Here is a 16,527-nt window from a genome sequence, read left to right as displayed (position 1 = left end):
TGTTGTATTGTAAATTTTGGTCAATGACATGAGACAAAGTATATGTGAACTGCTGTATGAAAAGTGAATTTACTCTGTAAATTTTCACCCAAATCAAAATAAAATTTAAAAAAAAAAAAATCACAGCCTAGGAACCCTATGGGGCAGTTGTACTTTGTAATATGGGGTTGCTATGAGTTGAAAATCAACTTGATGACACCTAGTAACAACATAAATCTTATATATCTCCCATATATCTTCTGAGGAGACTCTGGGTGTGCTCTGGAGAACCCTGACTGATACAGGGATCCACAAGGCCTTCAGTCAGCAAGTCCTTCATTAGATACCACTGGGGATCCACTAGCCTCAGTATTTCTACACCAATAGAAATATCAGGTCTTGCTGGTTGCAGTTAAAAGTCAGGGTTGCTGCAGGTGCTAGGTGGGAGGAGAGCCACAGTGTTATGTAACACACTTTCAGTTTATCTTTTTCTTTGTCATGAAGTGAAATTTTGACCAGAGCCTTAAAAATTGATCTTACTGGCAATGTACCAAATGTGAGTGATCAACATGCTGGCATTGAGGAAGACAAAGACATAGAGAGATACATGGGAGGTATAGACAACAAAGATGAACCCTTTTGCACATACACTACTTCAGTGAAGGCAAATATGGGTATACGGATGGATAGATGGGTGGACAGGCTGAACTATTAGGTAGGTCTATGAAGCGGGGAGTGTACTCAAGACCATATATAGGGTTGGCAGACAACGGTCCTATAAATGTATTTGTATGATCTGAATTCCCAGGTGTATAGTAGAGCTGACAAGGGACAAGGTTGTAGTCACTTCTTGGTCACAGCCAACTACCCAGAGGGACTGAGTAGTTGAAATGTAGGCTCAGGACCATAGTAACAGGGGACATCAAGCTCATTTGGCATAATATACTACACGAAACATTGTTCCACCTCCTACTTTGGCAAGTAGTGACTGGGATTTTAAAAGCTTGCAAGCAGCCATCTAGATGCAACAGTGGGTCTCTCCTCATCCAGAGCAAAGAAGAATGAAGAAAACCAAAGATACATGGAAACAATTACTCCTAGCAACTCATGCACCATGTGCTCCTCAGCCTATATGATGATGAGACCAGAAGAACTAGATGGTGTCCAGCTACCACTGTCAACACTTGGAGGGGGCTGTACATAGGAGATCCTGGATAGAGAAGGAGAACAATGTGGAACAAGACTCAAAATCATTTGGAAAAAAAAGGGGGGGGGGGTGGGAGACCAGGTTTGCTGGTCTGATAGAGCCTGTTGGACCAATGAGACTATGGCCCCTAGCTGCCCTTCAGGTCTGGAATTGAACCCATACCTGTGGCTTCCAGCCAAACAAAAGATAGGCATATGAGTTGCACATTTATCTGAGGTAGATACACTCCTTGGAGAGAACAATCATGGGAGAAAGAAGGGCTGCTTATGCACAGGGAGACAGTTCAGAGGGCAGGAGTACATGGAGGGATGGACACAGGGAAGAGGTAACTATGGGGAGGAAGTGGGAGGGGAGCTGTTGCATTGTGGTAAATTATGGTCAATGTCATGAGACAAAGTGTGTGTGAACTGCTGTATGGTAAGTAAATTTGCTCTGTAAATTTTCACCCAAATCACAATTAAAAAAAAAAAAAAAATTGACCTTACCTCTATGCAACCTGCACTCAGAAAAGTTCAAACCTTTTCTTTCTGAAGATCATTATAGAGATGATATATATACCATACATCCAGAAATTACACTGCTCCAAGATTTCTCTGGTGGCATAGTGCCTAAGGCATTTGACTGCTGAGCAGAAGACTGGTTGTTCAAACCCACCAGCCACTCCTTGGCAGGAAGACTGGACAATCTATTTCCATAGATACTGCCTTGGAAACCCAAGGAGGGGTCACTATGAGTCTGAATGGACTCAACATCAGTGAGTGAGTGTGAGTGAGGGTTTCTCCTGAGCACTGGTATGCGTAATCTCACTTCATCCTTCCAAAGTCTCTGAGCTAGGTGCATTACATTTTATAAATGATAAGTATCTCCATTTTATAGATTAGGAATGTGAGCCTTAGAAAAGTTAAGAAACATATCAAAGGCCATAAAGCAAGAATGAAGCAGGGATACCTGCCTGAGGCTGTCTGACTCCAAAGCTCACTGTGCCATTCTGATTCAAGGGATGCAAAGATCACTCGGCAATTATTGGAAATTGCAAGGGATTAGAGGAGCTCTGGTTGTGTAGTAGTTAAGGCATTTGGCTGCTAAGCAGAAGGTCAGTGGTTCAAATCCACCAGCCACTCTGCAGAAGAAAGATGAGGCAGTCTACTTCCATAAAGATTTACAGACCTGAAAACTCAGTGGGATAGCTATGAATAGATGGTGAAGAGTTTTTTTGAGTTTGAGAGTTGGCTGTCAGGATACTCCATCCTTTGTCCCCTGGGCAGGGCAGCCTCAACCCCTGCCAAGACCTCTCCAGAAACAGAGATATCTCCCTCAAACTGAATGCAGACTTGGTTGGCATGCCTGGGACCTGGGCAGACTCTACCAGTGACAACAGCTTCTGATGGCCCTAGGCAATAGATAGAAAGCTAGGCAAAGAAACAAGATAGGTATTCAGAGGCTTTTGGAAGCCTGAACTCCAAGAGCAAAGAGGGGAGAATACAGGCCAGCAAAGCTGTGAGGTCATCCAGGTTTGTCTTTAGGACCTTCTCATAATACCTTTCCCCTCTATCTACTCCTTTTAGCCTCACAAACCATACTTCTCAACCCATAACAACCAAACTCTCACACTCTGCCAACCCAAGTTTTGCTATCCTCTAACAGCATCCTTGCCCTGCAGTGTCCCTCTGCATTTGTTTTTTATCCCCTAAAGTTACTGATTGTGGATCTAACTCTCTTAGGACCCTTTGCAAAAGTCACAGCTACTTCTTCGGAAAAAAAAAAAAAAAACCCAGCTAAGGTAACCAAACCAGTTGCCCTCAAGTCAGTTCTGACTCATGGCAGCCCTACATGTGACAGAGTAGAATTGTACTCTATAAGGTTTTCAATGGCTGATCTTTCAGAAGCAGATCACCAGGTCTTTCTTCCAAGGTGCCTTGGGGTGGACTTGAACTGCCAAACTTTTGGTTAGCAGCCAAGTGCATCGGCCAGATGCATCACCCCACCCAGGGACTCCAGGTGAGGTATAGATGACTCATAAGAGACTGATATGGTACCCTTACCAGAGGTGTTTGCATTTTAAACAAGAATTTCAATGACGCTTCATTTAAAAGAGTGAATCCTCAACAGTAGGAGCTTTGGAAGTTTTAGATTTGTTTAGAATTGATGGTAAACAGTAGAGCAGATAGATATCTTGATCAGAGACAGGTTGTAAGTGTTCTGTGGATGGAGGATAAGGATCACAAGGATCACAGCATATATATGAATGTATCCTGTCTCCACATAAGCCTTCCTGAAGGCCAAGAAAATGAACCATTGCCAAACAAAGAAAGGCTGTAGTTGAGGTATGTGCACGTAAGCACACATGTGTGCATGTGTGTGTTTATGTATTGGGGAAGAGATCTCCACTTGGCTACTGTTTCTGAGCTTGTTTCCAAGAGATAAAAATGACAGCTGTTTGGTTTGCACAGTTAATCAACCTGAGGAATGCACTGTGTAAGACTGCTATTAAGTCAAATGGGTAATTAGGTTTTCCCTAGGAAGGGAGGGGATGAGGGATAAATAAAGCATTTAGGGGAGCAGACACAACACTGGAGGAGTCATTGTTGGGAGCAGAAATTAGGGATGGAAGGCTTCCAGGCAAAACCCATAGGTTCCTGAGAACCATACCCCAGCCAGTGATGACTGAGGGACATGGCTCAGCCTTGAGAGAGACTGTACTAGATCCCCAGGTCACACACATGGCCCAATCAGCTCAGAGAAGCAGGTGGAAGCTCCAGCACCAGAACAAAGATGAAAGGTTAACTAGCCCAGCTTCTTCGTTTCCTAACTAAAGAAATGGAGGTCCAGAGAGGAGCTGTGACCTTCAAAAAGCCACATATCCATCTTGAGTGTCAGAATGAGGACCAGAACTAAAGAGACTCCACCCCCAGCCCAAGATGATGTTGCTAACCATGACTGCTTAGGGATTCTCCAAAAGCCTACTGCAAATCAATGGAGTATCTTGGTGGCACAAACAGGTAAGCACTTGACTACAAGCTGAAAGGCTGGCAGTTCAAACCCACTTAGAGGCTCCTTGGAAGATCCAAACAAAAACAAACTCATTGCCATCAAGTAATCGATTCCCACTCCTAGCAACCCTTACTGGATTTCTAAGGCTGTAGATCTTTACAGAAGCAGACTGCCCCCGTCTTTCTTCTGTGGAGCAGCTGGTGGTTTCGAACCACTGACCTTTTGGTTAGCAGCCAAATGCTTTAACCACTACACCACAAAGGCCTGCAATCGGCTTCTGCAAGGTCATAGCCTTGAGAACTCTATGCAGCAGTTGTCCCCTACACACACACACAAGGTTGCCAAGAGTCAGAATCAACTTGACAGCAACTAATAACATCAACAGTGCAAATTAGATGAGCAACAGTCACCTTGAGAGGCAGAGAGCAGGCCAGTCCAAAAGCAAGTTGTTTTCAATGAGGTACATGAGTGTGTGTCCTGACCAATGAAGAAATGTTCAAAATCTTCATTCTCAGATAGGGATAGCTTCTGCATGCAGAGTTAGCTCCTAGGAGGTAGTGGGATGTGGAGGAAATGGAACATTTACCATCTACTAGGCATCATACAAGGTCCTTGGGTGGCTCAGTTTTTGCTCGGCTGCTAACCAGAAGGTTAGCAGTTTGAGCTGTGGAAGAAAGGCTTGGTGATCTACTTCCATAAGATTACAGCCATTGAGCACAGTTCTACTGATACACATGAAGTCACATACAACAATGGGTTTTAGGCACCATGCTGGTGGTCACTTTACACATTCTTTTATCAGTACTCATAATAACTCATCTTAGTGGGTGCTATCATTACTCTCATCTTTCAGAAAAGTGTCTGAATCCCAGAAAAAGCATAGAAAGAGAACAAAGGTAGGAAGGTGTCACAGGCATTTTCAACCATGCCTTGAGCTTTAGGAAAAGAGGGTGCAGTGTGCTCCCCCTGAAGTTAGGTAAGAGCTAGAAGAAAGAGAACAAGGGTGGAAGTACAGCCTTAGGTCCTTTTGGTAAAGAATACCCTGGGACCAAGCCCAGACAGTTAATGGGTAGCCAAGGCAAGCAGGCCTGGAAGGACAAAGGGGGAAGAGGGGCGTGCCACAAGGCAAAGCTGGCCAAGTCCTATCCATTACAAAGGTTATAACCTGGACTCAAAACCCACAGAAGCAAGCCCTCAAGGCTAGTAGGATTTGGTCACTGAGACAGAATTAGGCAGAGATGGTAACATGAAAACAAGCTAAGTGGAGCCCACGATAAAGGGGAGCCACACTCAGAAGTGGGAGCAGAGAGAGACAATTTTGGAACTGGGAGGAGTCCAGTCCTCATTGCTCATTCAGCTCTCAACAGCTGAATCTCTTTCTGTTAGTGAATTGGGGTGGGTCAAGGAAGGGGTGGAGGGAGTAACAAAGACATGTCCAAGAGTCACAAATCTCATCACACAGCATCCCTGCTATTAGTAGACAGGCAGCAGGTGCTGGGTGGTTTTGTACTGGGCTCGGGGCTCACCATGTCCCTGTGTGGAAATAGAATAGAAGCACAAAACAGAAGTCTTGACTGATTGAATGTGTATGTAGGGGAAGGAGCTTGTTGAGAGGGGAGGGGGAGGAAATGGTGAAGAAAAAGCACTCAGGTATGTGACATACCACTGAACCTTGGCCATTCAGTACCACCTGTCTGTTAACTGCTCAGAAAACTCAACACCTACGTGGTTCTGTCAGAAGTGTCAGGGTCCCAACACATGCTCCAACCCTTCAAAGTCAGTCTCACAGGGATAAAAATTTCATGAGGTATTGTGAAAATTAATGGAGATGATTTATAAGAAAAACACTTTGTGTGATGCCTGGGATACCTAATAGGTGCTTAATAAATGATAGTTGCTATTAGTATCATTTCATAATAAATAATAAATTAAATTAAACTTAAGAATTGAAGCTAAAGTTTCCATTGCTAATTTTTATCATATCACCACCACTGTACCCGGACAGAGTTCAGGGTTCATCTTTATGGAGGACAAGAAGGGAGCCTCTTGTGCTTTTAGTTTATGTCTTGAATGCTGGTCACCAATGGCCTTTGAAGGTCCCTGGTAGCACAAATGGTTTGTGCTTGACTACTAACCTAAAGATTGGTGGTTTGAACCCACAGAAGACTTGGAGCCTACCTCTGACAAGCAGTAAAGTGGGAAATAGAACTGATGATCTGCTTCTGTTAAGATTACAGCCAAGAAAACAATATGGAGCAGCTCTACTCTGTAACACATAGGTTCACTGTGAATCAGAATCAACTCAGTGGTAGCTAACAACAATGGCCTATGTGAAGGTCACTAATGGAAGACAGAGGGAAAGAAATGAAGCAAGATGGAGAGGTAGAAGGCAGGAGGGGAGAAGTTGCTTCTCAGTAGTCTGGTTATTCCCAAAGAATGCTGGAGCAGAAAGGGACCTTGAAGGCTACCTCATCTAATCCTCATTGACAGAAGAGGAAACCCAGACTGAGAGAGGACTCATCCCTTGCCCAAGCTCACTCATAATATAGGGGCAGACAGAGGTCCACACCCCACACTCAAGATGCCCCATCCACTACTCTTCCAAGAGGCTCCATGGATTTATTTCCCCCATAAACCAAAAAAACAAACTCACTGCCATCGAGTCAACTCCAACACATAGCAATTGCTTTGGGTTTCCAAGGAGGTAAATCTTTACGGAAGTACATTGCCTGGTCTTCCTTCTGTGGAGTGGCTGGTGGGTTTGAACTGCAAACCTTCTGGTTAGCAGTCAAATGCCTTAGGCACTATGCTGCCAGTGCTCCTTTATTTCCCCCATAGAGGGGGGCAAAGTGACAAATCTTCTCAGCTTGCACAGCAGGAAAGTAGCTGATATTTATCTACCCCCTGGGTTACAAAAGTCTAGACTTCTCTTTTGCAAGCACTCTGTTTTGCTCTCATAGGACTACTTAAGAGCAAGGCAGCCATTTGGTTCCCTGAGGCAGCTAAGAGAGGCAGAGGGCAGGCTAGAATACAGCCAAAAGCCTCAGGCCTACAGGGGAGAGAGTGTGCAGACAGGGCTGTCTCAAGGTCCATTCCCGCATGGAGGGCCTGACCTCTCCATGCTTCTCCTTCCTGAAGGCAGGTCACCCTGCAAAGGGGAATCAGCACAGATGTCCCAAAATTTTTAGACATCATGGGCTCCAGCTCAAGCTCTCTGCCCTCGTGTCAGATCAGACTCATAGAGGCCCCTCCTAGGGTTTCTGAGGTGGTATCAGTACAAAAGTAGGTTGCTCAACCTTCCTTACGAGGAGTGGCTGGTGGGTTTGTACTGCCAGCCTTCTGGTTAGCAGTCGAATGCCTTAGGCACTACGCCACCTCAGTGGCCCAAGATTTTTGAAGGGTATGAAGGAAGCAGCTAAAATCATTCTATTGCCTAGAAAGGTCCACACTGTCAGGTTCCCAGATGCTTGTGGAATAATTAGACCCACAGGGAGTACTTGCCTCACACCAGTTATCTTACCCAACCCCACCAAGTGAGCCTTCCCATCCAAGTGGATGAGATGCAGAAACACAGCCGTCTCTGCTTGGCACCTTCAAAACTGCTACCCAATAGTATCTGTGATTTAAATTAGCCAAGAGAACATGGAGGACTGGAAAGATGGACAGTAAGGCCCAAAGGCAGTATCAGATACCACTCCATGGTCCTGAGGACAAGGACAGACAGGAAAGGGGAAACTACAGATGACCCAAGTCCCCTTCATGATAATCAATCTCTCTCACTTGTAGCTTTCTCTATATATTTTCCTCCAAAGCCTGCAGAGACTCATGGCAAATCACTCTCTCTCCCATTTCCTTGTTTAAGCTGATGCTTTGAGGGCAGAAAAATAGCCAAATGAGAGAGGAGGCTGAGAGACAAGACAAGTAAACAGTGAGTTATTTCAACCCTGATAAACATGAAGAGCACAGAAAGAACTCAACCTTGTCAAGGAGAAAAGAAAAACAGTTCCTATGGAAAGGGACAGAGGCAATGGGCAAGAGAAAACACAACAGCTCTTTGAATAATATCAACTGCCTACATAGACACTGTTCATTGGCACATTGTTGTTGTTACATGCCGTCGAGTCGGCCCGACTCATAGCCACCCCTCCTTGGGTTTCCGAGGTGGTATCACTACAGAAGGAGATTGCCCAACCTTCCTTCCAAGGAGTTAATTGGCATAGCTCAACTCAATTCAATTAATGGGATTCCTGGATTTATGTAGCTCATTTTCTAACCCACTGAATCTCTGAACTTCCTCACTAACCTCAAATCACTTCACATGCCAAGCCAACAAGGTGAGGTCACCACTCAGAAGGACTAGGAGACTCAAGTCAACCAATGAAGGAGATCCGTACAGATGCCAAGTTGACAAGGGGTGGAACTGTATTAGTTAAGATTGTGTGTCAACTTGGCTGGCCCTGTTTTTGAGTGGCTGGGCAGCTGGATGTAGTCTTCCCCATGATGAGACTGGTAATCGACTCCACAGCGGAATCTGCTGTGAGCAGCTGAGTAGCTGCCTTAGGGATGTGATCTGATTCCAATATATAAGAAGCAGCTTTGAGAAAGGTCTCTGACCTTTTGGGCATGCTTGGATCCCACATTTAGCCAAGTCAGCCTATCATGTTGACTGCCAATCTTAGGACTATTTCTGGACTTGAACTAGTGGCCTGCTGTGTTGCTTGATAATCTTGGGACTGTGTCATTTTATTTGTTGACCTTGAGATTGTCAGCCTCAGTAGCCAGCAGCTCCCTGAGTTAAGAGACACCTCCAGCTCCAGTGGACCAGGAGCAATAGGCAGAACCCAAGGTCGAGAGGCCTTCACCCAGCTCCTAGAGCTGTCACATTGAACTCAGACTTCTAGCCTCCTAAATTGTAAGAGAATAAATCCCTGTTTGTTAAAGCCATCCACTTATGGTATTTTCTGTTAGAGTGGCACTGGGTAACCAAAACAGATTTTGGTAGCTTTACTGGGTTGGTGAACCATGTGGACCAATGATGATAAGTAAGTTGGCTCATCATACATGGCAGTGGCAAAACATAGAAGGTAAACCCCATCCTACAGTCATATATACCCCTGCTAGCTCTTCCCCCACTCATAACCCCCCACTGGCCACAAAGCTGGTGGCATAGGGTGGCTATGGCCCAACCCAATGCACCCCATGGCAAGTACAACTCAATACATCCAGGAACAGCACTTCTCCAGCCTGGTCTTTGTCCACCAAAGATGGCATATTGGACTCTACATACCTAAAGGATGAATATTTGTTTGTCTGCTCCCAAGACTTGAAAAACTGACTTGCCTATGTCCAAGGGCTGAGAAGACTTCTGCTTTATCCAGAAAAAGAGAAAAGATCTCTTCAGCTAATTCTGAGTATATTTTTTCCTTTCCCAACCAAAGTGTTAATGTCTTAGAGATAGAGATCATGCCTTAAACTTGTTGTGTTATCCACTCCCACCCTAGTATGCATATGACTGGGTCTCTGTCAAGTGCATCCTAAGTATTAAGTGAACAAATGGTGTGCTCATAGTACCCCCATCCCTGGAGGCCATGTAGGTACAGCCTACCTCGCCATACTGGGTGCAGTAGGTCTCAGGCTTGGTTAGTCCACAGGTGGATGAAGCTCGGAGAAACTGGGTCCTCCCAACAAGCAGATCCCCAACAGGTGGATAGCAGGCCCCACGGGAACAGTCTTGCTGGGCACACAGGAAGCTGGGCAAGGCTGAAATCACAAGAGGTGCTGTGATGCAGCTCAGAAACGGGCTGATGTTGGCAAAGGTTCCTCAAGGGAGCTGATGTTGGCAAATCTAGACTCTCTCCCCCACTTCTGCTCCCATTCACTGATGGGGATGAATAATAATAGAAGTCCTGATATCTTTAAGCAAAAATGCTGACTTCATGTTCTGTAACTTGGTAACCAAAAACTATGAGTGACTCTGAAATGTGGCATCCACATGGAGCTTTTAGAACTGAGCTGGGGATATACACTGGACACATGGTCCACAACTCTGTTCCCAGCAGCATGGCTCCATCAGCAGCCCAGAACTGGGCTGATTGATGAGCCATTTGTGGACCATTGAGAGATGTCTGCATTCTCCTTTATCTGCAAAGGTCACCCAGCCACATTTTGTGAGTGTCTAGTTATCATTCACTGAAGACTAAGAACTCAAGCCATGATGGTTCTGAACTAGCCTGAGAGTGACAGGATGGGAAATAAATGGTGATGAGCAATCAGGAAAACACAAACTACCCTCGCGTAGAATAAGATGACACTAGGAGGATTTTCAAGAGAGGCAGATGCTGTTTCTTCCCCAACAGCCCAAAAGAATGGGGGAATCTCATAAGTGTGCCCAATAGAGCAGTTCTCCAAACTGATGGGATGTCAGAGTGACAGGTTATACTTACATTTTGGCAAACTCTCCTCCCACCCATGCTATATCACATATATCCCCTATATCACATATACTCCCTGCTATATCACAGGGCTTCGAAGGATGGGAAGGAATGGTTACCAAAGAACAGGAGCAGGAGTGGCCTCATCTTCAGCCAATGGGGTGCTCCCCAGAATGGGCCTCACCTGTAACAAAGCAAAGCAGCCTGGGTAAACTATGTAAATCCCACAGTATACTGGTCCCTTTTCTTCTGTATTTCAGATCCAGGATCTTGACCTGGAACACTTCTAGGCAGCCAGCAAGTACCCTGTCACCAAAAGCTTGGAAAATACCCCTGTCCTGGCTGGCAGGTGACTCACAGGTGCCCTGGAAAAAGTCCCATCCTTTCACAGACTTCAACTTCCTCTAAAATGGAAGGGAAGGAGAATCAAACTTACCCTGTTCCACACAGTCACACGGACAATGAGGGGAGCAGGAAAGGGCTTGGTCCTTTGCCAGAGAGAAGCTATAGGGAAGTCCAAGGCCTTGTTGCTGTCTTAAGAGAAAAGAGTGTCCTTTCTCAAAGCCTGGACCAACAGTCTCACACAGGCCAGCCTATAGACCCAAAGGTGGATGGCAAAGTGGCTGAGGGTCCGGAAGTAAGTCTTCTCTTCCCATTGGCATGGTTTCCAATACCACTCAGGCCCACACCGAGGGTGGGGTTTTGGCGGCCTTAACTCTGTGCTAAGCAAGTAGCTGAGATACAAAAGTGAGAGAGACAACTGTTTTTTTAAAGTGTGTGAGGATTCATATGAAGTAGAAGCAACCCAAATTGTCTCCAATGATGGGCTGAGGCTCTGTGGAAGGGGTGGGGCAGGAGGAGGCAAAGCAGGGATTCAGAAGGATTCTGGGGGTGGACACTGAAGGCCACTGTATGGATCTGAGATGCAGGCCTGTTCTGCCATGCTCCTCCCTTGCCCATGCACTGCTCATCTCCACCTTTGACTGGATACTCACTCTACTCCAAGGCCAGTCACAAACTCTTTTGGCTGGGGTGGAAGTGTGGGAGGTTGGCAAGGCAGGGCAGAGGAAGAACTGGGGTCATTCCCGGAATCTTTAAATCATATATCCTAATATTCCAAGATCATCCCTTCCAATCCCCTCCCAGAACAGTGAGGGTCCAATGAGGAGATGTGACCTGATGCCAACCAACTAGCCATGATCTAAGAGGCAAAATGTGCTCTGATTTTCTTCAAGTTTTCTCTGCTAGCCCAGCTCCCACCAGAAACCCCTGCAACTGGGCATTCTGCACAGCACTCAGAAGAACCCAGCCCAGCCAGCCCACTTTGCCCTCTTCTCTTTTGTGCTCACTCCTAGATCTGGATCTGCTTTCTTCTAAGTCACTGAGGTGCTTATCAGATGTGAAAAAGAAATCCAAACACTGGCAGACATTTTAACCTACAATGTCACAGGTAAACTCACTTAGGTGAGCTCCCAGGAAGAGGAATGTATCAGGCCCTGGAACCAGGCCCCAGGCATCCCACACCTAGTGGGCAGGTGAAAGCAGGTAACATACCTCACTCTGTGCTGCTGCTGTTCTTTCTCCAGATTGCCTGAGAGCTCCCCTTGAATGTAGGGGTCTCCTTTCCTGGCTCCAAGTTTTTAAACAACAGCCTCACCTCTGGAGACTCCCTGGCTGGGTGTAGCTCCACTGTAGGGCGGGTCTCAGGAATCTGGCAGCCGGCACGCCCATCTGCCGTCACTGCACCCCCACCCCACCCCTGGACGGGACTGGGCAAGTGGGTTGGTCCTAGAGGACTCACAACAGGCTCGGAAATGCCTGCTTGTCTGGGGGTGGCTGAGGTTAGAGGGGACTGCAAACAGGAGCACCAGGCAAATGATAATGATCATTAGAGACCAGGATACCAGTGGTAGGGAAGGGCCCTTGCATTTGTACCAGGCACTGTACTTGGCAATTTCCAAAGTCCAGTAGGGTCAAGTGTCCTGTAGCCTGGACCACCAGACCAGGAAGAGTATTCAAAGATCAGGGCTTGCGTATTTTATAGCCCATACTGTCACTGAGGCTGGAGATATGAAGACCTAAACCTCCAGGACCCTAGAAGGCACCCATCCCTTCCCAGGGTAGTACAAAGTGGAAAATCCCAGCTTCTTGGGGAATTTGAAGGATACATAAAAGGCTATGCTTCATCTGGAAGGGGTCAAAGCCCAACTCAACCAAAAAGTTGGGAAAATTTAAGAGGAATGAACAGGGTAACAAAATGCTTCCCCTCCGGCTTCCTCCACAGGGTTGGCAGTGAGCCCAAGAACAGGTAACTACCTGTGAGTCACTGCCCCCAGCTCCAGGCAGGGTTGGTCTTCTAGCCTTTCCCTCCCTGGGCAGGAATGCTCGCCTGGAGGGCCAGAAAACAGATCTGACCACAAGTGGTAGAGGGAAAGGCTGAAGAATAGCTGGACTAATAAAGGCAAAGCAGACTTCCCCTGGCCAGGTGCCAAGCTTGAGAACACAGCTTCCTTTGTGGGGTCCTGGGCGGGTTCCTGGCTTAGGGATCCTGGGCTTTGAGCCATCATAAATGGCAGGGAGTAACAATTCCAGATTGAGAGGCTGGTCTCATAGGACACTCTTCCCTAGGTTAGGGTCAGGGGACTTTGATAGAGATCTGGAAGGTCACCCAGTCCATATCTTGGCCCCAGAGAGCTTGCACCAGCATCATTTTGGAATGTTACTGCCTACTCTCTCCCTCAAAGTGTCTATTTAGAGGAGACTCTGTCCCAGTGTCCACTTGGCAGAAAATTCTCTACAATTGGAGGATTATGTCCAAGGAATTGGTTTGAAAACCCCACTTTAGAATTGAACATAGAATTTTGTGGATTAAATTGAACATTTCTAAACTTCAGGTTCTAATTTAGCACAAGAACTTCAGATGAGTAGAGCAGCAAATATTATAATTAGCAAGTAGGCAATAAGTTATTAGATGAGTGATTGATACCTCAATAAATGTGAGTGGCCCCCTTTAAGCATTCCAGTGGGGTGTCCCTATGAGCAGCAGCTTCCCTTCATCTGCCCCTGCCTCTGCCAACAAGAACACAGAGAGTCACCGGTCCAGTTCCCACACAGCAGTGTCACCTCTGGCAACCCTGGGTGCCAGATCCTGCCTGATCTTTCTCTTCACTTCCCCAACTCCCTGAACTCAAGGCCTCCAGGAAGTTTTCATACTCCTGGAACTGCCCATCACCAGGAAGGAGGATATGACAAAGAACTCATTAATAATTAACTCAACAGACCGTCTTGTCGCTGATGCTGCAACCCCAGCTCCTCAGGCAAGGTGGGGCAGGCAAGTGGTGGGCCTCGCTGCCAGTGGCTAGGGCCCTTTAAGTCCCCCTCCTCTTTCCTCTTAGGAGCCAAGGAGCCCAGGTAAACAAGTGTTTGGTGTCTCAGACTTCACAGGTTGGGGCAGGTCCCAGGAGCAGTCTGGCATGCAGGAGGAAAATGGCAGTTGCTTTGCCAGCATCTGCATCCCCCACTCCCAGCAAAGTCCAGGAGGATCTTTACACAGACCTCAAACACAGCCCATTTAGTCTCACCTCACTCTCCATGGACACTGAAAATTCCCAGTCCAGTTCCCCTTGAACTCTATAGCCACTTCACAAGCTTTAGAACTTAGATCGCCATTTTTTATTCAGGCAGAGAGGGCTGAAATAGCACCAGAAGGCTGATGAGTATAGAGGGGAGGTAAGGACATTGCTCAAGCACCTCAGCCTCCTTCTCTGGGCCTCTCTCCCTGCCACCCACCCTGCTATTTCAGAGCTCCCAGCCCTCAGCTTCCCCAGAGTCTTGGCTCATTTATGCTTAATTTATGCTCAGGAAAGTGGCTGGTAAAATCATTTTTGACTCTTGTTTCTCTCACACTCATATCAATCTATCTGCAAGTTCTGTTAGCTCCTCCATCATAGGTAACCAGAATCCACTTCAACATTCCTGGAAAGGCCCTCTCTAGCCCAAGTTTCTGCAGTAGACTCCTAACTGCTCTAACTGTCTTGGCCCAACAAACAGCTCCTGCCACCTATCTGCTCAGAACCCTGCACTATTGCACCATGGCGCTGGCAGTAAAAGCCAAAGCCCTCCCTGTGAGTCTGTGAAGTCCTATGTGATTATATGCAACTCCCCTTTCCCATTGTCTCTCCACTTTGCTGCTACTATCTCCTCCCTCCTTTGCTCTAGCCACTTGGCTTCCTCAAAACCAAAACCAAACTCACTGCCATTGAGTCAGTTCTGACTCAGAGCAACCACAAGTGGGCTTCTAAGGCTGTAAATCTTTATAGAAGCAGAATGCCTCATTTTTCTTCTGCAGAGCAGCTGGTAGGTTTAAACCACTAATCTTTTGGTTAGCAGCCAACTGCCTTAAGCACTACACAACCAGATCTCCTTTGGCCTCCTCAAGTGCCTCCAAATCACCAGGTCTGCTCCCACCTCCAGGCTTTTGCCCCAGCTGCTCCCTCTTGCTGGAATGTTATTCCCCAAGATAGCTGCAAGTCTAACTTTCTCACCTCATTTCAGTCTTTGTTCAGATGCTCCCTTCTCAGTGGAACCTACACTGACTACCCTATTTAAAATTATAACACACTTTCCTGCCTCATCCTTATCTCTCACCTCCAGCACTCCCAAGCATATTTACTCTGCATTACTTTTTACATTTTCATAACATCACCTTCTAACCAACTATATAATTTACCTATATATCATATTTAGTGTGTTTCCCCCCTTTAGAATGTTATGTCCAAGAATGTAGAGATGTTTCCCTATATTGTTCACTATTGGATTGTGTTTAGAAACAGTCTGTGACACACAATAGGGGCTCAATATTTATGGTATGAATGGCTTCACACTAAAGTGTAAATAATTATATGGTTTAATGAGTTCCCCTGCCCCTTAGGTATAGTTGCACGCATCCAGGGAACAGAGTCCAGGTTTATCTATCACCAAAATGGATTGTAAAATAGTAGAAATGCATGTATCAGCCAGTTTAAGAGGGGTGGTCTTTTTTTGGATGCACTTATTGCCAGGCCCCAGAAATGTCACTATGTTGATGCAGGAAGAATCCTTCTTTGCTTGCTGATCAGTCATCCCTGGCAATGTCTCTGACAGGGGTGGGGTGGTGGTAAAAGCTACTATCTCCATTATCCATTTGGCAGGCTCAAATCCTCCATGTTGCTGGAGAGATCATCCATGATCTGTTCAATGAGAGATCAAAGGACAGGGAAAAGGGAAGGAGTGAAGGAAGAAAGAAAGGAGGGATAGGGTTAATAGGAGAAAGAGGGCCTGGTCCCGACAGTCTCTGGTGTTGGAGGAAATGCCAGGTGAGTAAGGCTCAGGCACTACCTGAATACAGTGAGTCATTGCTGAGTCCTTGTCTGTGGGACAGCGGCGGCTCCAGGCATAACCCTGAGGATTTGCCATCTGACTAAATCTGGTATGATCCTCCACTCCAGTGCAGTGGCTTAGCTGCTCAGACAATCTGTCATTCTTTGTGTGTATCCCTAGGAAAGAAAGAAGGTGGGCCTGTCATGTCACTGAAGCCACAGACAGAAGTCTAGCATCAGGCCAGGGCCAGCAGTAATCAGGACAGGCACCAGGGGCTGCCTGTCATGGGGTAACTCCATTCTATCCCCTTCCCTCTCCACCCACCCACCTTCCCAAAGGAAATATCTATCCAACAGACAGCCAAGCACACTCGCTTGGGCTTGAGGTCTGGGAGAAATCTGGCAGTGAACATAACACAACTACAGCTCATATTTTACTGCTGTAAACTCTTATTATGTATTAACTTATTTAATACCTTCACTTCTACCCACATTCCTACGGGAATAGAAATGTAAGCACCCTTGTTTTGTAGATGAAGAAAATGAAGCACATTTTCTATAA

General features: G+C 46.3%; 1 protein-coding gene across 1 annotated transcript in view; it reads right to left on the bottom strand.

Annotated features, from left to right (window-relative positions):
* LAMB3 (laminin subunit beta 3) overlaps positions 1-10,755 on the bottom strand; it is a 63,222-nt gene extending 52,467 nt beyond the window's left edge. The window contains exons 1-2 of the mRNA XM_007953064.2: positions 10,728-10,755; positions 9,783-9,937 (exon numbers count right to left, since the gene is read on the bottom strand). Coding sequence (XP_007951255.1) covers positions 9,783-9,937; positions 10,728-10,755 — 183 coding nt within the window. The remainder of the gene's footprint in view (positions 1-9,782; positions 9,938-10,727) is intronic.
* Between the last annotated feature and the right edge of the window lie 5,772 nt (positions 10,756-16,527).

This window comes from Orycteropus afer, unplaced genomic scaffold (assembly GCF_000298275.1).
Source record: "Orycteropus afer afer isolate SDZICR_OR568_19922 unplaced genomic scaffold, OryAfe1.0 scaffold00013, whole genome shotgun sequence".
NCBI lineage: Eukaryota > Metazoa > Chordata > Mammalia > Tubulidentata > Orycteropodidae > Orycteropus > Orycteropus afer.
This window is presented reverse-complemented; position numbering and strand designations above follow the sequence as displayed.